This window comes from Macaca fascicularis, chromosome 1, assembly GCF_037993035.2.
Source record: "Macaca fascicularis isolate 582-1 chromosome 1, T2T-MFA8v1.1".
In the NCBI taxonomy this organism is placed as follows: Eukaryota; Metazoa; Chordata; class Mammalia; order Primates; family Cercopithecidae; genus Macaca; species Macaca fascicularis.
Window position 1 is genome coordinate 43,817,958 of NC_088375.1, and position 15,856 is coordinate 43,833,813.

The window sequence follows — 15,856 nt, forward strand, 5'->3', positions numbered from 1 at the left end:
AGTATACCCATCCACTACAACCCCTGTAGCACCTCTAAAAGACCCAAGAGCTCTACAAAACACGTTGACAATCATTAGTCTAGATGAAACATGAGTGAGCTATTCTTTTGGGATAGATCCACCATGTCCATATTTCTTATTATCGATGCCAGAATATTCTTAGAATAATGATTTCAATATAAATCAAGTTCCCTTTAATAATAAAATTTCTCTTTTAAATAAAGCATTTTAAAATAAAGGAAAAAATGATTATTAATTTGTTACTAATAAAGCAGTGTTTTCACAAACAAGTTTGATGTATAAAAGCTGTATTGCGGTCAAGGGCAGGGACTCACCTACAGATGAGCTAGAAGGAGGATCCTGGCTGGTGGAGGGGAGATCTGACTCATCAGATGCTTGAACAGGCTCTTCTTCCTGCTGGCTATCAATTTCTAGGCCTGCTTCTGAACTAATACTAAGGAAAAGAAAAATTAATTAAAAAATACAAAACTGATCCTACAGTCTATCCTAAATTATATCCACTCTTTTTTTTTTTTTTTTTTTTTTTGAGACGGAGTCTCGCTCTGTCGCCCAGGCTGGAGTGCAGTGGCGCGATCTCGGCTCACTGCAAGCTCCGCCTCCCGGGTTCACGCCATTCTCCTGCCTCAGCCTCCGGAGTAGCTGGGACTACAGGCGCCCACAACCGCGCCCGGCTAATTTTTTTTTTGTATTTTTAGTAGAGACGGGGTTTCACCGTGGTCTCGATCTCCTGACCTTGTGATCCGCCCGCCTCGGCCTCCCAAAGTGCTGGGATTACAGGCGTGAGCCACCGCGCCCGGCCATATCCACTCTTTTAAATCAATTTTATCACTTAAATAATCCAGAGCTCCCTTAAACAAAAAATTACAGACTGATTTGCTAACCATATATATTTTTCAAAGGAACGGGGGGAAGAGAGTTCAAGTTGTTTTTTCCTCACTCCTTTTCTCACTATGACATGTTCCAATTTTAGTTTATGATTTTCCTCTTCTTCTGTTTCCTTTTTCCTTTTGACAAGGATGTTCACATTCTTGACACTCATAAGAAATATATGGTCCAGATTTTGATAAATCTCAAAACAACATTTTAGGAAAGCACAGTACTAAAAAGTTCACAATAGTCACACTATTAAATAGTATGCCAGTAACTAAACCATGGGCTCTAGCCCAGATGAGATAGGCTATGGGTATGTAAAATTCCTAGCTCAGTGGCTACATCCATCTTTCTCTCTTCCATTCAAGACACAAATGAGGGAGACAGTACAAGAATAACATGAATCTGCTCCAGTTTAAGTCATTTGAAAACTTCAGTATAAAATGACTACAAAAATTAGCCAGGTGTGGTGTCAGGCGCCTGTAATCCCAGCTACTTGGGAGGCTGAGGCAGAGAACTGCTTGAACCTGGGAGGTGGAGGCTGCAGTGAGCCGAGATCACGCCACTGCACTCCAGCCTGGGTGACAGAGCGAGACTCCATCTCAAAAAAAAAAAGAAAAAGAAAACGGCTTAGCTGATTGTTTCTTGGCTAAAGGAAAACAAATGTAAAAGTCTGCTAAGACTAAAGCAAGCAAAAACAACAAAATAAACTTTTACCCTTCAGATTCTGCCTCCACAAATACTTCATCTCCATCATCACCTGTTGCTGTTTCATTTGTTGTAGATAAAGTGCCAGTGGATGTAGTCACCATTGGAACAGATTGAGAGGCATGTTCCGAAGCATCAGAGGTGGTGCTCTCAGTAAATACAGTCACTTTAAAAAGAAAAGACAAGTAAAAGAACTTTTAAACTTTGTCGTTTATCAAATTTTTAGCCAGAATATATTTCATAGGTTTTCATTTTACCAATAAAACAGAACCTATTATCTGCCTTTGATCCCTACCTGGGGCTGCTACTTGTAGTGGAGTAGTGGGAACACTTCGGCCACCTGACTCCTCTTCATGAGCTAGGAACAGGGGTGTTTCGTACATTCCTAAACCTAAAGACAATTCTGAATATTAATGACTGAAAAAAACATAAAATTGTCAACAAGCTAGGGATCTGAAAGAAAAATATTAATTATTGGAGATACACAACTTTACTAAAGACCACAATTTAATTATTCCATCAAGCAAAAATCCATCTCTCAAACTTTTATTTTTTATTTTATTTTAGAGACAGGGTCTCATTCTGTCACTCAAGTTAGAGTGCAGCGACACCACCATAGCTCACTGTAGCCTGAAACTCCTGGGCTCAAGTGATCCTCTCACCTCAGCCTCCCAAGGAGCTAGGGCTACCAACACAGGCCCAGTTAATTATTTTTCATTTTTGTAGAGACAGGGGTTAGTCTTGTTATGTTGTCAAGGATGCACCTGAACTCCTGACCTCAAGTGATCCTCCTGCCTTGGCCTCCCAAAGTTCTGGGATTACAAGTGTGAGCCACTGCACCTGGCCTCAAAATTTTAAATACAATTTAAAGACATCCTTTAAACTTTCTAACACTAAAGTGCCCTTAAAACATTAGCTAAAATGCTGTTAAGACTTTCATCCAAGCTAATTTTATTGAGTATACAACTACGGATGTTACTTTGTAATTAACAAAAGTAATTACCAAGGTTACAAAGTTTAGTAAGTGTTGGCATTCCAATTTAAGCCTAGATCTGATGCCCAAGTCTAGGAAATTGTATTAACATACAGTCACAAAATCAAATAACATTTTAAATTTATAAAGTCAACTTACAATTTCATGTAAGAGGCCTTCAGTGTTAGAACTAATATCCTAAACAAGCAGATGTTACATTGTATGACTTTTATGAGGGCTAAAGATTGAGCTTATTATAACAGTAGTATGCATTCTCTATTCATTTACCAAGTGCCAGACAGCTTCCCAGAAATAAAGAGGGTCATATGGATTCCAACTGAGGATTAAAAGGTAATCAATTCCACAAACTGCATAATTCACATGTGGAAAACTAATTCTACTACTTAATGTGGTGACCATTTTATTCCACATATTTTGATCTTTTATTTTTTGTTTTTCCAAGTAATGTTAATACAAAAAATATAACTAGCCTTAGACATTTAATTAGGAATGTTACAAGCGTCAAACTGTAAACAGAAAACATGCCGCATTCCTTCCAACAACTTTAAAATGGCTAGTAGTACCCATATTTATTCGTTCAACACATATTCCTGAATACTTAAACTACATGTATGACATTACACCAGGAGCCAGAAGAAATACTAATGTAAAAGCTAATCCTTATGCTCAAAGAAATTAGAACTTTGTCAGAAAGGTAAGATGTAAGGCAGTGCTTAATAAGTATATTACAGCATTTAAAAAAGTAAATTAGCAAACAATATCAATTTTAAAAATATTTATATTCGCTCTTTTATCCCCCTTAAATCACATCACAATAGTTTATTACCAAATACATACAAATCCAGGAGATCTAAAGGTTTAACTATTTACCTCCTTGAGAAGCAAGCTGGCCAAGATCAGAGTGACTAGAACTTGTTTGTGGCATATCTTCAGGTGGCCCAAACCGGAATCTAGGGACACCAGCAACCTGTGGTGAACTAAATGGACAAAAACTAATTTAAGATGAAATTTAAAGTTAACCTATTTAAAGCACAATGGTGAAAATAATATAGGAAGAAGGAAGTATGAACACCAACAAACTGGGAAGGAAACAGATCGAAAATAAAGTCTATTTATTTTAAAGGGTTTCTTACTTATAAAAATCCTTTTATACTATCAGGTGTCAATGAATTTAGCAATAATATGAATAACCTGTGACTTACATGTAAATAATTTTCAGCTCTCCTGAACTATGCCTCACACTTCTTGAATGTCTCAGATATCCTCACATAGATATATTGAAAGCAACACAAACTCAACATGAAACATAAGTGTTAGAATGAAGTCATGAGACAAAGTTTTATCTTAGTTTTCACTTAGTCATAGAAAAATCAAGTCACCTATCTAGCTTATTAAGAGTTTACTAGCTAGCTCCCAAGGTTTAGGAAAATTCTAATATTAGATAGCTAAAAACTTGCTTTTTTCCTTATCCTAATACCACTATCATTTATTTTTCTGTCTATAATTCAGGACATAAAACTTAGCATTATTTAACTCTGCCTATCTTTCTTTAGCTAGTGAGCTATTAATGTCTTTAGGAAACATGGAGTTCAGGAAGTGGTGACTTCTAGAGGCGTAGGAGTAGTGACATTTGTTTGAGTGAAGATGCTGTTGATTGCTGGTACTCAGAATTCTTCATGTTTATTGGAGTGAGTCTCTTCCTGAGTGCTGACTTTCAGAAGGAGGGAGCTGAAATTGATTGGTTGGCTTGTAAAAATGTGTTAGCCAAGGTAAATTGCGGCTAACTGAGCAAGTTTAAAACTGGTTCTAACTGCCACATGTTACCACATCTATAGAACAATCAACCTTTCCCCAAGTTTGTAGAAATTTGTAAGTTCTGATCTTCGAATATATCCTGTTATGCAACTAATACCTCAGCCATAAATAAATGTGTATACTTTCATATGGAGAACCTTTCAACCCTTTAAGAGGAGTGGTATAGCACAACACTTAACACAGGTCCTACAGCCAGACTAATTGGTTTGAAACTAAAAACTGCTACTTTGTTGCTGTCTGACCTCTGGCAAATTTGTTAACATGTCTGTGTTTCAGTATACTATAAGATGACAACATTAATAATGTCTACCCTCATAAGGTATGAGGATTAAATAAACTAACGCATGAAAATGCTCAGTAAATGCTAAGTATTCTTTCCCAAGACTGAATTCAATATCATCCCCATTAAATCATCTCATATTCTTTCTCCTTAGTTGTTGAAATAAATTACTACTTCATTTGTATTAACAAAGCCTACTGCTTATTTCTCTATTATCCTTCTACATTGTTTACATTAGTTAGTTGCTCATTTGCTTAGCTTCCACAAGAATACTATAAATTATGATCATTGTAATTACTAACACTTAACAACTATAAAGCAATTTATCATGAGTCAGGTAATATCCTAAACATGTTAACACAAATTAACTGATTCACCTAATTCTTTTAACTTATGCAATAGAAATTATTCTATTGTTATTCCCATTTTTAAAATGAAGGTGCTCACGAACAGAGAACCTAAGGAACTTGCTACTACTAGTTAACAGTAGAGTTAGGTTTCAAACACAGGCATTCTGACTCTAGAGGCCATGTTCTTAAACATTCTTATATTGTCTTTTACTTTAAATTCTTGGTAGAAGTAACTGTATGTCATTGACCTCTGTATAATTTTCCTCAACAATACATCCTCAACTGACCTACCACAAGTACTTATTAGTACATAATAGAGAGGGACTCAACAAATAATGAGTTAACCAAATGATAAACAAACTAACAGAGAAAGACTAAAAGTTTGATTAGTTACAAAATGTTTCCCTTTCATTAACTTACTGAATTGCTTCAGCAAATCCATCAGTACGATGTGGCACCACAAGAGTTGGAGTACTTGGAACTGTTCTGTCTTCATCATCAAAAAAATGCTGTTGCTAAAACAAAGATAGAAAACAGAGTTAACAGGCAAAACACCACACATATGGACTATACAAATATCTGCTGAAGAAATGAATTACTTTTACATAATGGGTAAGTACTTACCATGCCACCTATTCCTGGAGTCAACTGAAGCCCACGTCCTACAGACTGCCTTCGGGTCATCTGAATTCTCTGCATGTCAAGAAAAAGGAATTACATTTGCTTTAAGAAATGAGGCAATGAAACAAACACCAAATATCAACAGATACAGCTTATTATGCTGCCAACAAAATAGTTAGCAGATAGGTAATTAGGACATTTTCCCAGGAAAACCTGCCAAGAAATCACTTTTAGTCAATGACAAATTTTTAACTATAGTCTCTAATATTAACCAATACAAATCATTCTATTAACCAACAGATCAATTATTAGCCAATACTTAAATAAAAACAGATCTAATACCATCTTGCATGTAAACAAATTTAATTCCTATTTCCTTAGCTGGAAGTGTTAGCAAGTATTCTTTTGGAGTTCAAACAGCAGTATTGCCTTTTAAACTGTTTTCCAGTTAAGACAATTCTAAATGGATAGATTGTATAGATTTTTGCAGCCTCCATACATGATCCTTTAAGACTTGATATTCTCCCATCATGAAGTTATTTTCACTAGTGATATTTTAGTAGAATCTATATTTGACAGTGTTTACACATACTATTTTATAGGGTAAAATTTAAGCTAAATTAACAGAACCTTTGTGCTTTTCCTACTCTTTTTGCAAGTGCTTCTGATTAAGAGATGACCGACCCTACTATATGCTAAATATAAGGGGTCATACATACCTTCATTAAATTTAAAAGTTAAAATATGTGATTATCAACAAATGAGAAAAAATATTCTTAAGTACGACAGAAATTCCTTTCTCTTTTATAAATACGTGCACTGTACAGAAAGAAACCTTCAAATCAGACAATGGTGAGCTGCTGAAATGTACTTTAATTAAAACCCAAGAAAATCTTTCTTTTCTCACTTGAGAAATAACAAACAGAATTTTATTTGCTATAACTATAACCATTTCAACGTATGCACAACTTTTAGTAATGCTTGCCTTTCTAAACATCCCTCAGAGATTAGTTTCAGTTCAAAGAATTTTATAAAAATGTGCCAAAATACCCAAAAGTTCATGGGATTGCTAATTTAAAAAATCGAGAGAGAGAGAGAGAGAGAGAGAGAGAGAGAGAGAGAGAGAGAGAGAGAGACAGAGAAATACATAATGGAAAGGGAGAAAAGCCAAGATTTTTTTCAAGTTCATTTTTCCTAATGACCAGTACTTTTAATACCTGAACTGGTGGTCCCAACTCCTGAGGTGGAGCATGAATGGTCAGTCTTGGGGGAAGTGGATGTGGTGGGCGTCTAGGTGACTGAGGTGCTCGAGGGGCCTGTCTTTCAGATGCTGATGATGGCTGTTGTTCTCTAGAAACTTCCTGAGAAAAGGAAGACTCTGCAGCACTTGTATTTCCTTCACCTACAGGAAAAGAGAAATTTACTTTTGAACTGCTAAATTTACGACAAAAAAACTTGGACTATCCCTAGAAGTATAAATCTTGCCAACAGGAATGTTCACCGCTCTAATATTTTCAGAAGTAAAGTAGTGAGATGTGATGGAAACAAATGTGGGCTTTTATACGCAGAGACAATGGGATCTGTACTTATTAGCTGTGTGGCTTTGGGCATGTCCCTTAACCTCTTTGAGTCTATTTTTTGGTTGGTTAATAGAGCAAATGTAACCTCCAGGTATGGTCTTTCTAAAATGGTTTTTCTAAAGAGTTCAGATAATGAACATAAAGCCCTTAGTTCAACACATGATAAACATCTAATAAATTAAAATTAAAGTAAACATTTAATAAAATAAAACTAAAATTAACATTTAATAAATTTGGGTTACATAATTTTTAATAAAGTAGGCAAGTTGCCTAAAGATTAGACTACTAGAGAATCAGTATAACAATCAAATAGGATAAAGACAGAGGAAAAGCCTTACAAATACATTTTTATCTTTTGGTTTCCCCGAATTTTGAATTTTCACAAATGTCTCTCAAATGTCTGGGTATTCTTCTACATACACTGTAGCAACAAAAGAAGCCATCTTCTACTATGAAAAGTTGAACAGGATGCCACAGAATTTCATAGTTTAAAAGTCTGAGGTCTAGATTCAGATCCTTGCTCTAATATCTAATACTTAAGCTACTTAGCTACTTAGTAAGCTATGTGACACCTCAAGTGACCTTACTTCTGCGATTCAGCTTTTTCATTGGTACCTAAACCTTATTAAGTTTACTATAAGAATTAAACAATTCAATACAAGTGTAGTTGCTTGAAATGTACTCAAATCCATCCATTAATTTTATTTGGGCCACTAGGCCTATTTTTGCTTGGCTGCAAAAATAAAAATAAAAAAAATAGGAAAAGTAAGGAAGGAAGGAAGGAAGGAAGGAAGGAAGGAAGGAAGGAAGGAGGGAGGGAGGGAGGCAAGGCAGGCAGGCAGGCCTAGAAGAGCAAAAATTGTTCCCTCTATATTTCAACTATGTGATTCACAAAAAACATTCGTATGTTTCTTAATCTACGAATTGTTTATAAAATGTAAATTGTTGTTCAAAGTATATCAATTTCTCATCTCTCTTTAAAAGTAAGAATAGTATTACTTATTATATGGCTTAATATTCATTAATGTATTTTTTCTCTTAAAAAATTTAAAAGTTTAAATTTTTGTCTGTTCTTGCTTTAGTTAAAATGAGAATACACCTTGCCCTTTTAAATACCCAGGCCTCTACAGAAACCCAGATACAATATTTTCCCATTAGTCTAAACAGCTAAGGTTTTATTTACTATGTCAACACTAACGATTTTGGCTTCATATCAGTTGTTAGTTATCTATTATCCAGATAATCACTAATTCTTTAAAACACATTTCAAAATAAAATTATTTTCTACAACTTCCATACTATTTTAATGCCCACAACTTTTCAGTGGACCTCTAGGATTTATCCTTTCCAAGATTTAACAAAATATGTGCTACATTGATCCAAAAATCTTTTATTCATTGGAAAACCAGAACATACTGCAACGTTCCAATAGTCCCAAATGTTGAAGCATGCAGCTTGATTAGACTGACCTCCTCTGGTTGTGAATTGCTGTTACAAGTAGTCCCTAATTAAAGTTTTCCTCTTAATGGCAGCATACAGCATCTACAATACTGTAAGGGTTACAAAATGTTTGCATCTTATAGCAGTCCAATGAGGCAGAAAAAGTATAATGACAGCACCTAACAGTCATAAATATAGTAGACTTTTTATGACAGCATAACAGTCACAAAGCTAGAGCAGGGGCCAATCTCTTTCTTACCAATTCGCTAAATAAATTTATATATTATAATTAAGTGCAATTCTAGTTTAGAAAATACCAGAGATATTCAATTCAAAAAAGACTAATAAAAATCTCACCAATGTTTTGCGAATCAGCAGCTCTCTGATTACCTTCACCTCCACCCATACTTTCTTCTGTTTCTGTACCTGGATCAGTCCCATCACCACCCTAAAAACAAAACGTGATAACATAATGCGCAAATAAAATAGGTACGTTAAAAAAACCAGACAGAATAATTAACCAAACCAAACCACAACAAAACAAATAACTAACAACAACAACAAAAAACAAAACAAATGAACAAAACCCCCAAAGGTTTTAGTGAATTTCATAAGCCTTTCTATATCCTTGGAAAACATCAAATTCAAGAAAGCTCTCAGAAAGAACTATGAACGGTCAAAATTCTAGCCAGTTACCTCAGCATCATCAGCTTCATAACCATCATTGCCATCGGCACTACCAGTTCCTTCATTACTATCTTCACCCTCGTCTCCCATCCCTGTGTCATCTTCATCATCATCATCGTCTTCCTCATCCTCTTCATAATCCTAGTAGAAAGTTCCCCAGGTATAAATAAAAGTTTAGAATATGGCCTATATGCTCTGCATATCTAGATACCACACTTAGAAATTTAAGTGACGCATTAATCAGAAGATAGGAATTGTCCTGAGAGTTGTATGGGATTAGTATAGCTGTACCAGATATCACAACTGTGATACTTACTGGAATTAGTACAATAATGATCAATTCTGAATTCTGTTTGCATGAGATTGTTCAAAGATAATATAGACCTTAGGTCTCAGCAAAATGTCAAGTGGTCCACTTTATTCTAAATTTAAACAGGTGGAGCTGAAGAAAATGATAAAATTACACTGTATCAGGAACTTTTAAAAAAATGTTGCTTTATTAATCTAAAATGAGAAGCTGTCAATATAAGATTTAAACCCCAAAATAAAATACACAATTTGACTTTATATACATAAAATACACTTTATATATAAAAAAATGACAAAAACGACTTATGGGGCTCCAAGAGGAAACAAAAATAATTCTTGTTTCTTCTTTTTATCTCCAGAAACCATAGCACTTACATTTAAAGCCATACAGTCACTTACCAATAAGACTTAAAATTAGGTCTAATTGAGAACAAATCCTAAAACACTCATGAATCATCAAAAAACCAAAATGAAACAAAATTTTAAAAATGGGCTTTCCATCGCTGGCTCTACACTACTTTTCATTATAAAATGTTGATTTCTGAACTAATTAAGATAGAAGAAAAAAACAATACAATCTACTTAAGGTGACTGGGAACCAGAATTTACAGCCAATGCATTAGTATCCCAAGGATCTGAGCACTTTCATCCAATAGTTTAAAAACACTAGATGATTTCAAATCAAATTTACCTCATGTTCTCCATCATTTTCATCATCATCCTCTTCTTCATCATCACTGTCAATTACAATGACATCATCTCCTTTGCCTTGACCATCCTGGGATGAAGTTGTTGTTTGCTGATCTGATTGAAGTGGTCCAAGATCTATTTGTAGAGACTGAGAGGTTTCTTCACTGTCTTCCATAGGTGTATAATCTCCCTGGGTAACTCCCTTTGAAAATAAAAAAGCAAGAAAAAAATTAAGAGCCCTATAAAGATACCTAAAACTATATGTGAGGTATTATTATAGGTCAAAGTAAAGAATAATGAGTACTTATGGACTAGCAGCATTTAATTTAATTTATTTTTTTTGAGACAGAGTCTTGCTCTTGTCACCCCGGCTGGAGTGTAATGGTGCAACCTCACCTCACCGAAACCTCCGCCCCGCTAGGTTCAAGCAATTCTCCTGCCTCAGCATCCTGAGTAGCTGGGACTATGGGCACCCCCCACCACGTCTGGCTAATTTTTTGTATTTTTAGTAGAGACGGGTTTTCACCATGTTGGCCAGGCTGGTCTCGAACTCCTGACTTCAAGTGATCTGCCCACCTTGGCCTCCCAAAGTGCTCGGATTATAGGTGTGAGCTACCTCAGCCAGCTGCATTTAATTTTAAAAATGGTACTTCAAGTATTTTTGAAGAAAGAAGACGAACCTTTGAGTTTCCTTAATGTCTTCCTATAGAAGAAGATTTATTATCATAAATCTTATTGGTTAATACTCCAAGAAGAAAAAGAGAAAAAAATATAAACAAATATTTATGTATTCAAAACTACTAGTGTGATATCGTACATCAGTGCTGTGAGACAGAAATATGTTATGTAATTTTAAATTTTTTAGTAGCCACTTTAAAAAAAGGTGAAATCAATTTTAATAACATACTTAACCAATATATCCAAAATATTTCCACATGTAATCAATGTAAAAATTATTAACCAGATATTTCACATTTTAAAATTTCTAAGTCTTCAAAAATCTGATGTATATTTTATATTTATATCAATCTGGACAGCCATTTTTCAGTTGCTCAATGACCAGTGCGGATAGTGTACAATACAGCTACAGACCAAAGTCAGAAAAAAAAAAAAATACTCATAGGTCTGCAATGTTTTAAGAGAAGGTTTTCCCAAACTAGACCTAATTTGGAAATGCACTGAATAAATAAGCTATTACCACTGTCTTTTCACAAAGAAAAGCACTGAATACATAAGTTATTATTGTTGTCTTTTTACAAAGAACTTCTTCCCTCCCCAAAACTCCAATTATTCCAAGCCTTCACACCAAAATAAATATATCAGATACTAGACAACTCCTTGCTCAATCTATTTCCACAATTCTATTTTGTTAACTACTGAAATAAACTATTATTTTAACTTCATTTATAACATTTACTATCAAAAGTTAAATGTCGTTTTGGCTTAAGCACTCACTAAAATCATTTTTTCATATAAGCCAGCAACAGTATCTTTTAAACTAAGACATTCATAAAAAATTACACATGCCATAATGGAAAAAATGAGTAAGTCATGATTTAATTTAAAAAGTGCCTCAAAGTGACATGCTTATTTCAGAAAAAGCATCACTTGTAAAGAACATCTGCTTCACTGTCAGAAAATCAGAAAAATAAACTGTTACACATTCAGTAGACAATGCTAGAAGGGTAGAATAAAAATCCAAATGGTATTTTGGAGTCACAGACAATTTTGCCAATTTCAAGAAAAAGCTTTCGCAGAAGATTTCAGTATAATTTAACCAAGTCTGACAAGAAAGCAGAAATTCACATCTTATTATTTTCAAATTATTATGTTCTTCAGAAATAATGCTCTCTAAAGGATAGATGAAAAAGATATCATTTATAGTACGCTCTGAATAACTTATCTAAAATGCCTGGGTCCAGAAGTGTTTCAGATTTTGGATTTTTTAGGATTTTGGAATATTTGCATATCCATAATGAGATATCTGTAAGATCCAAGCATAAATGCAAAATTCACTTACGTTTCATATATACCTTATACCCATAGCCTGAAGTTAATCTGACACAGTATTTTTAATAGTTTTGTGTGTAAAATGAAGTTCTGACTGTTTTGACTGTGGCCCATCACATTAAGTCAGCTGTGGAACATTACACATGTGGCTTGCACATTGGCACCTAAAAAGTTTTGAATTTTCAAATTAGGGATGTTCGACTTGTACTACATATTCATCTGAAGATTTAGTTTAGTGTTTTCAGTCAAAGAAAGCTGGTAAAATTAGCTTACAAAATTAACGCAGCTAAGAAACTAAAATTTACTTGTGATATGGCTATTTATGGTTAGCTTGAGATAATTCCTTAATTTTACATGGATAAAATAATTATAGCATAAGATGATTCAGAAAGTTTATCCAGAGAAAAGTACTGTTTCAAGCTTAGGACAGTTGAAAACTACCTAGCCTGGGTTTGAATCTGAGTTCCAATGCTATGTGAACTTCGGTACACTACTTTATCTGGGTATCGGTTTCTGTAACTATGAGGTATAATGAAGATTAAATTAGTCAATAAATAAAAATTTCTTAGATCAACATTTGGCATATAGTAATGAGTTCGGTGTTAAATATTGATATTTAATTACTATCATATATTGTGATCTGAGAGACCAAAATAGATGCCATTTTGTCAACTAAGACAAACCCAAAGGTTAAGGAAACAAAAGTTACCTGTAGGTCAAGGGTTCAGGGCCTGGCTGGCACGGCAAATTTCTAAATTCGTACATACAATTAAAAAAAATACGACTTTGCTAAACTCCTCTAACTGGAGCTATCGGGCAAGTTATCAGACTTCTATCTCTGATTTACAATACAACGACTACAACTCTGACTGTAGAGAGGACCGGCAAACAACTGCAGCAGACACCTTAAGCTAGTTTCAGCCTGCTTAAAGAGGCTGCGCACAAACTGTCTTTGTGTCCCGTAGTTCACCTTTTGTTCACTCTTCACATAAAGAGCCAGATTCCAGATCATTTTAGTGCTAAAACCCTGCCCCAAAGTGAACACAGGATGTATATTATATAGGTTTACCTATTGTTCATATGCTCAGTTCCCCTCATAAATATGTATAGCTTTTTCCCCAAACCTGCTGAATATGTATGATTCTATTGTGTAATAAGGACCCTGTGAGGCATACAACCACACCTGTCCCTGCCCTGTGTGAAGACAAAACACCTCTGGTCCATGCTGGAGACTATCTCTTCCTCATTAGCAAAATGATATCACTAATAAAGCTCTCCTTTCTATTAAACAGTATTTAGCCACCCTGGGGGTCTTCTGGATGACAATATGAATTCTCATTTTGTGGGACAGAGGGAAGAAAGGAAAGTAATAATACCCTGAGTGCCTAATATGTGGCAGGTACTACTTTGTATTTTTTGACAAATGAGACAATGCAGGGAATTAAGGACATGCTTTACAGTCACAAAGCTCACCTCATGCTTTGTAATTTCAGGGTCTATATTCTCTCCACTAGTAAAACTGCTCTAGAGGAAACTCAATGAAAGATAAAAAAATGAAGAGGTGCATAAATGCATTTCCTCTTATGGATTACTTTAATTCCGTAAGGGAAATAATACAGGGGAGTAAGAGAGAAGCAGCAAATGGGGTACTATGAATTAACTCCAGACACAACTAGCACTCTTGTATTCCATGTAATTAAAATAGTGAAAAATCTTGGCTCACAACTCTAAAAAATCTGGAAATCTGTGCTATATATGAACAAAAACATTTCTTTAAGTTTAGAAGGCAGTACACTATACTCATAGGAGTAAAAGAAAGCAGACTCTGCAATGATTAATTTAATTTCATTAAATATAATAAGAACAAGTAAAAAAAAAAAAAAAAAAAAAGACCAAATAATGTTTCAATCTGTCAAAGCTAATTTCATTCATGAAAAGCAACAGTTTGCTACGTTAGGTATGTTTTTACTTACTTCTCCAATGGAATCTTGAGAATCCTGGTTGTATACCTGAGTCTCCACCTCTCCATCAGTACTTTCTTCTGCCATAACTTCTTCCTGTATCATAATACACTAATATATTAACCATATCAGTGTAGCAGATGAAGATGAAGGGTTACCTGTTTTTGTTAGTTCTCTCATTTGAAAAAACCCTTCAAATCTTTAATTTTATGAAACTATAGAAAAATAAAATTTTATTTAAAAATTATAATCACATTCCTCCTCAGTATACACAAAGTAAGGTTTATGAACATTAATACATGCTAATACAATTAATTTAGTAGCCTTAATGTTTGATTTGAAACCTGCTTCATTATAATTTAATCTTAACAACAAAAAGGAATATAATTTTGGTTAATCTTAGAAAAAGACAGCAGGTAACAGTTTATGTCCATGATATTTAAAAGCTGAGATGAAATTCAATTTGTGTTTTTATAACTGTGTTTTTTTATTGAAATAGAAACAAATTAAAGATATGCAAGAACATAAAACACTGTTGGCAACAATACCTGGGTTGTCAGTGGAATCTTTGTAGAAAGTTCAATAAAAGTGTTTTCCAGATAAAACATTTTGGTCCCAAAAGATTAATTTTCTCTAGGCTATAACTGAAAAGAGTACCTTAACTCTACTGGTAAAGATTAAAATCGACAAAAGAACTTTATGCACCTCAGTTCCTACGGGTGTAACGCTTTTCAACTTCTTTGGAAGAGGCATTTCCACTGTATCATCAGAGACTTGGTCTGATGCTTCTATGGTGCTATCCTCTTCCTCTTCACGTGTACGCTTTGGCAAAGAAGAACTGGGGGTAGCTGAAACTTTGAAATTACATAAATCTTGAATTAGAGCATGATCATAACTCGATTTAGATAAAGATAATTTACCCAATACAGTCACTTAACTAAAGGAGAACACAGTAAACATTTAATTGTATAGATTACTAAAATACACTCAACCAACTCCTAGATCAATGCATCAACATAATTTGTTTCTGCTAAGCTATGGGTAAACAAAGAGCAACTTACACTCTGAGTCAATGTTTTTATACCAACCCACGCTTTGCTTAATAAAGTCAACCAATTTTTACAATATATCTGATTCACTGAGATTATACTAATATGTTGTTATTTACAAAGTTTACATGGGACCTTCTACAAAACTCAGGACTCCTTGAATAAGAAAAAATGTACACTATATGTAAATCAGTATATAGTCTTATCTTAGGTGTCTTTTAGTCCTCTGGACCTCCGTTAAATTACATACAATATGTTTTACGTTAATAGGTAAAACCAGTAAAAAAAGCAACTGGAGGGGGAGAATCATCTTAATGACAAACAACTGATCTAAAATAGTCATATTCAGCAGTAAACATGAAATAAAATGTTAGTAATATATTCGTTCATGCTAATATCTGGTAGAAAGCAAGTATGCACAAAGAGTACTTGTGATATGTATTATAATACATATAAGATATCATAATTGTA

At 34.3% G+C, this 15,856-nt stretch overlaps 1 protein-coding gene across 2 annotated transcripts in view; it reads right to left on the reverse strand.

The window, feature by feature from the left end:
• The window catches only part of TPR (translocated promoter region, nuclear basket protein), a 62,401-nt gene that overhangs the window by 3,341 nt on the left and 43,204 nt on the right, over positions 1–15,856 (reverse strand). Inside the window, exons 38-49 of one of the 2 annotated variants that reach the window (XR_012430695.1) lie at positions 15,042–15,190; positions 14,349–14,432; positions 10,367–10,567; positions 9,376–9,507; positions 9,037–9,127; positions 6,877–7,061; positions 5,663–5,731; positions 5,459–5,553; positions 3,464–4,321; positions 1,895–1,990; positions 1,609–1,765; positions 336–454 (exon numbers count right to left, since the gene is read on the reverse strand). Coding sequence is in view for 1 of the 2 variants with exons in the window: in XM_005540244.4 (XP_005540301.3) it covers positions 336–454; positions 1,609–1,765; positions 1,895–1,990; positions 3,464–3,570; positions 5,459–5,553; positions 5,663–5,731; positions 6,877–7,061; positions 9,037–9,127; positions 9,376–9,507; positions 10,367–10,567; positions 14,349–14,432; positions 15,042–15,190 (1,485 nt within the window). In the remaining variant the exon portion in view is untranslated. The remainder of the gene's footprint in view (positions 1–335; positions 455–1,608; positions 1,766–1,894; positions 1,991–3,463; positions 4,322–5,458; positions 5,554–5,662; positions 5,732–6,876; positions 7,062–9,036; positions 9,128–9,375; positions 9,508–10,366; positions 10,568–14,348; positions 14,433–15,041; positions 15,191–15,856) is intronic. The other variant, XM_005540244.4, reaches the window with a different exon arrangement.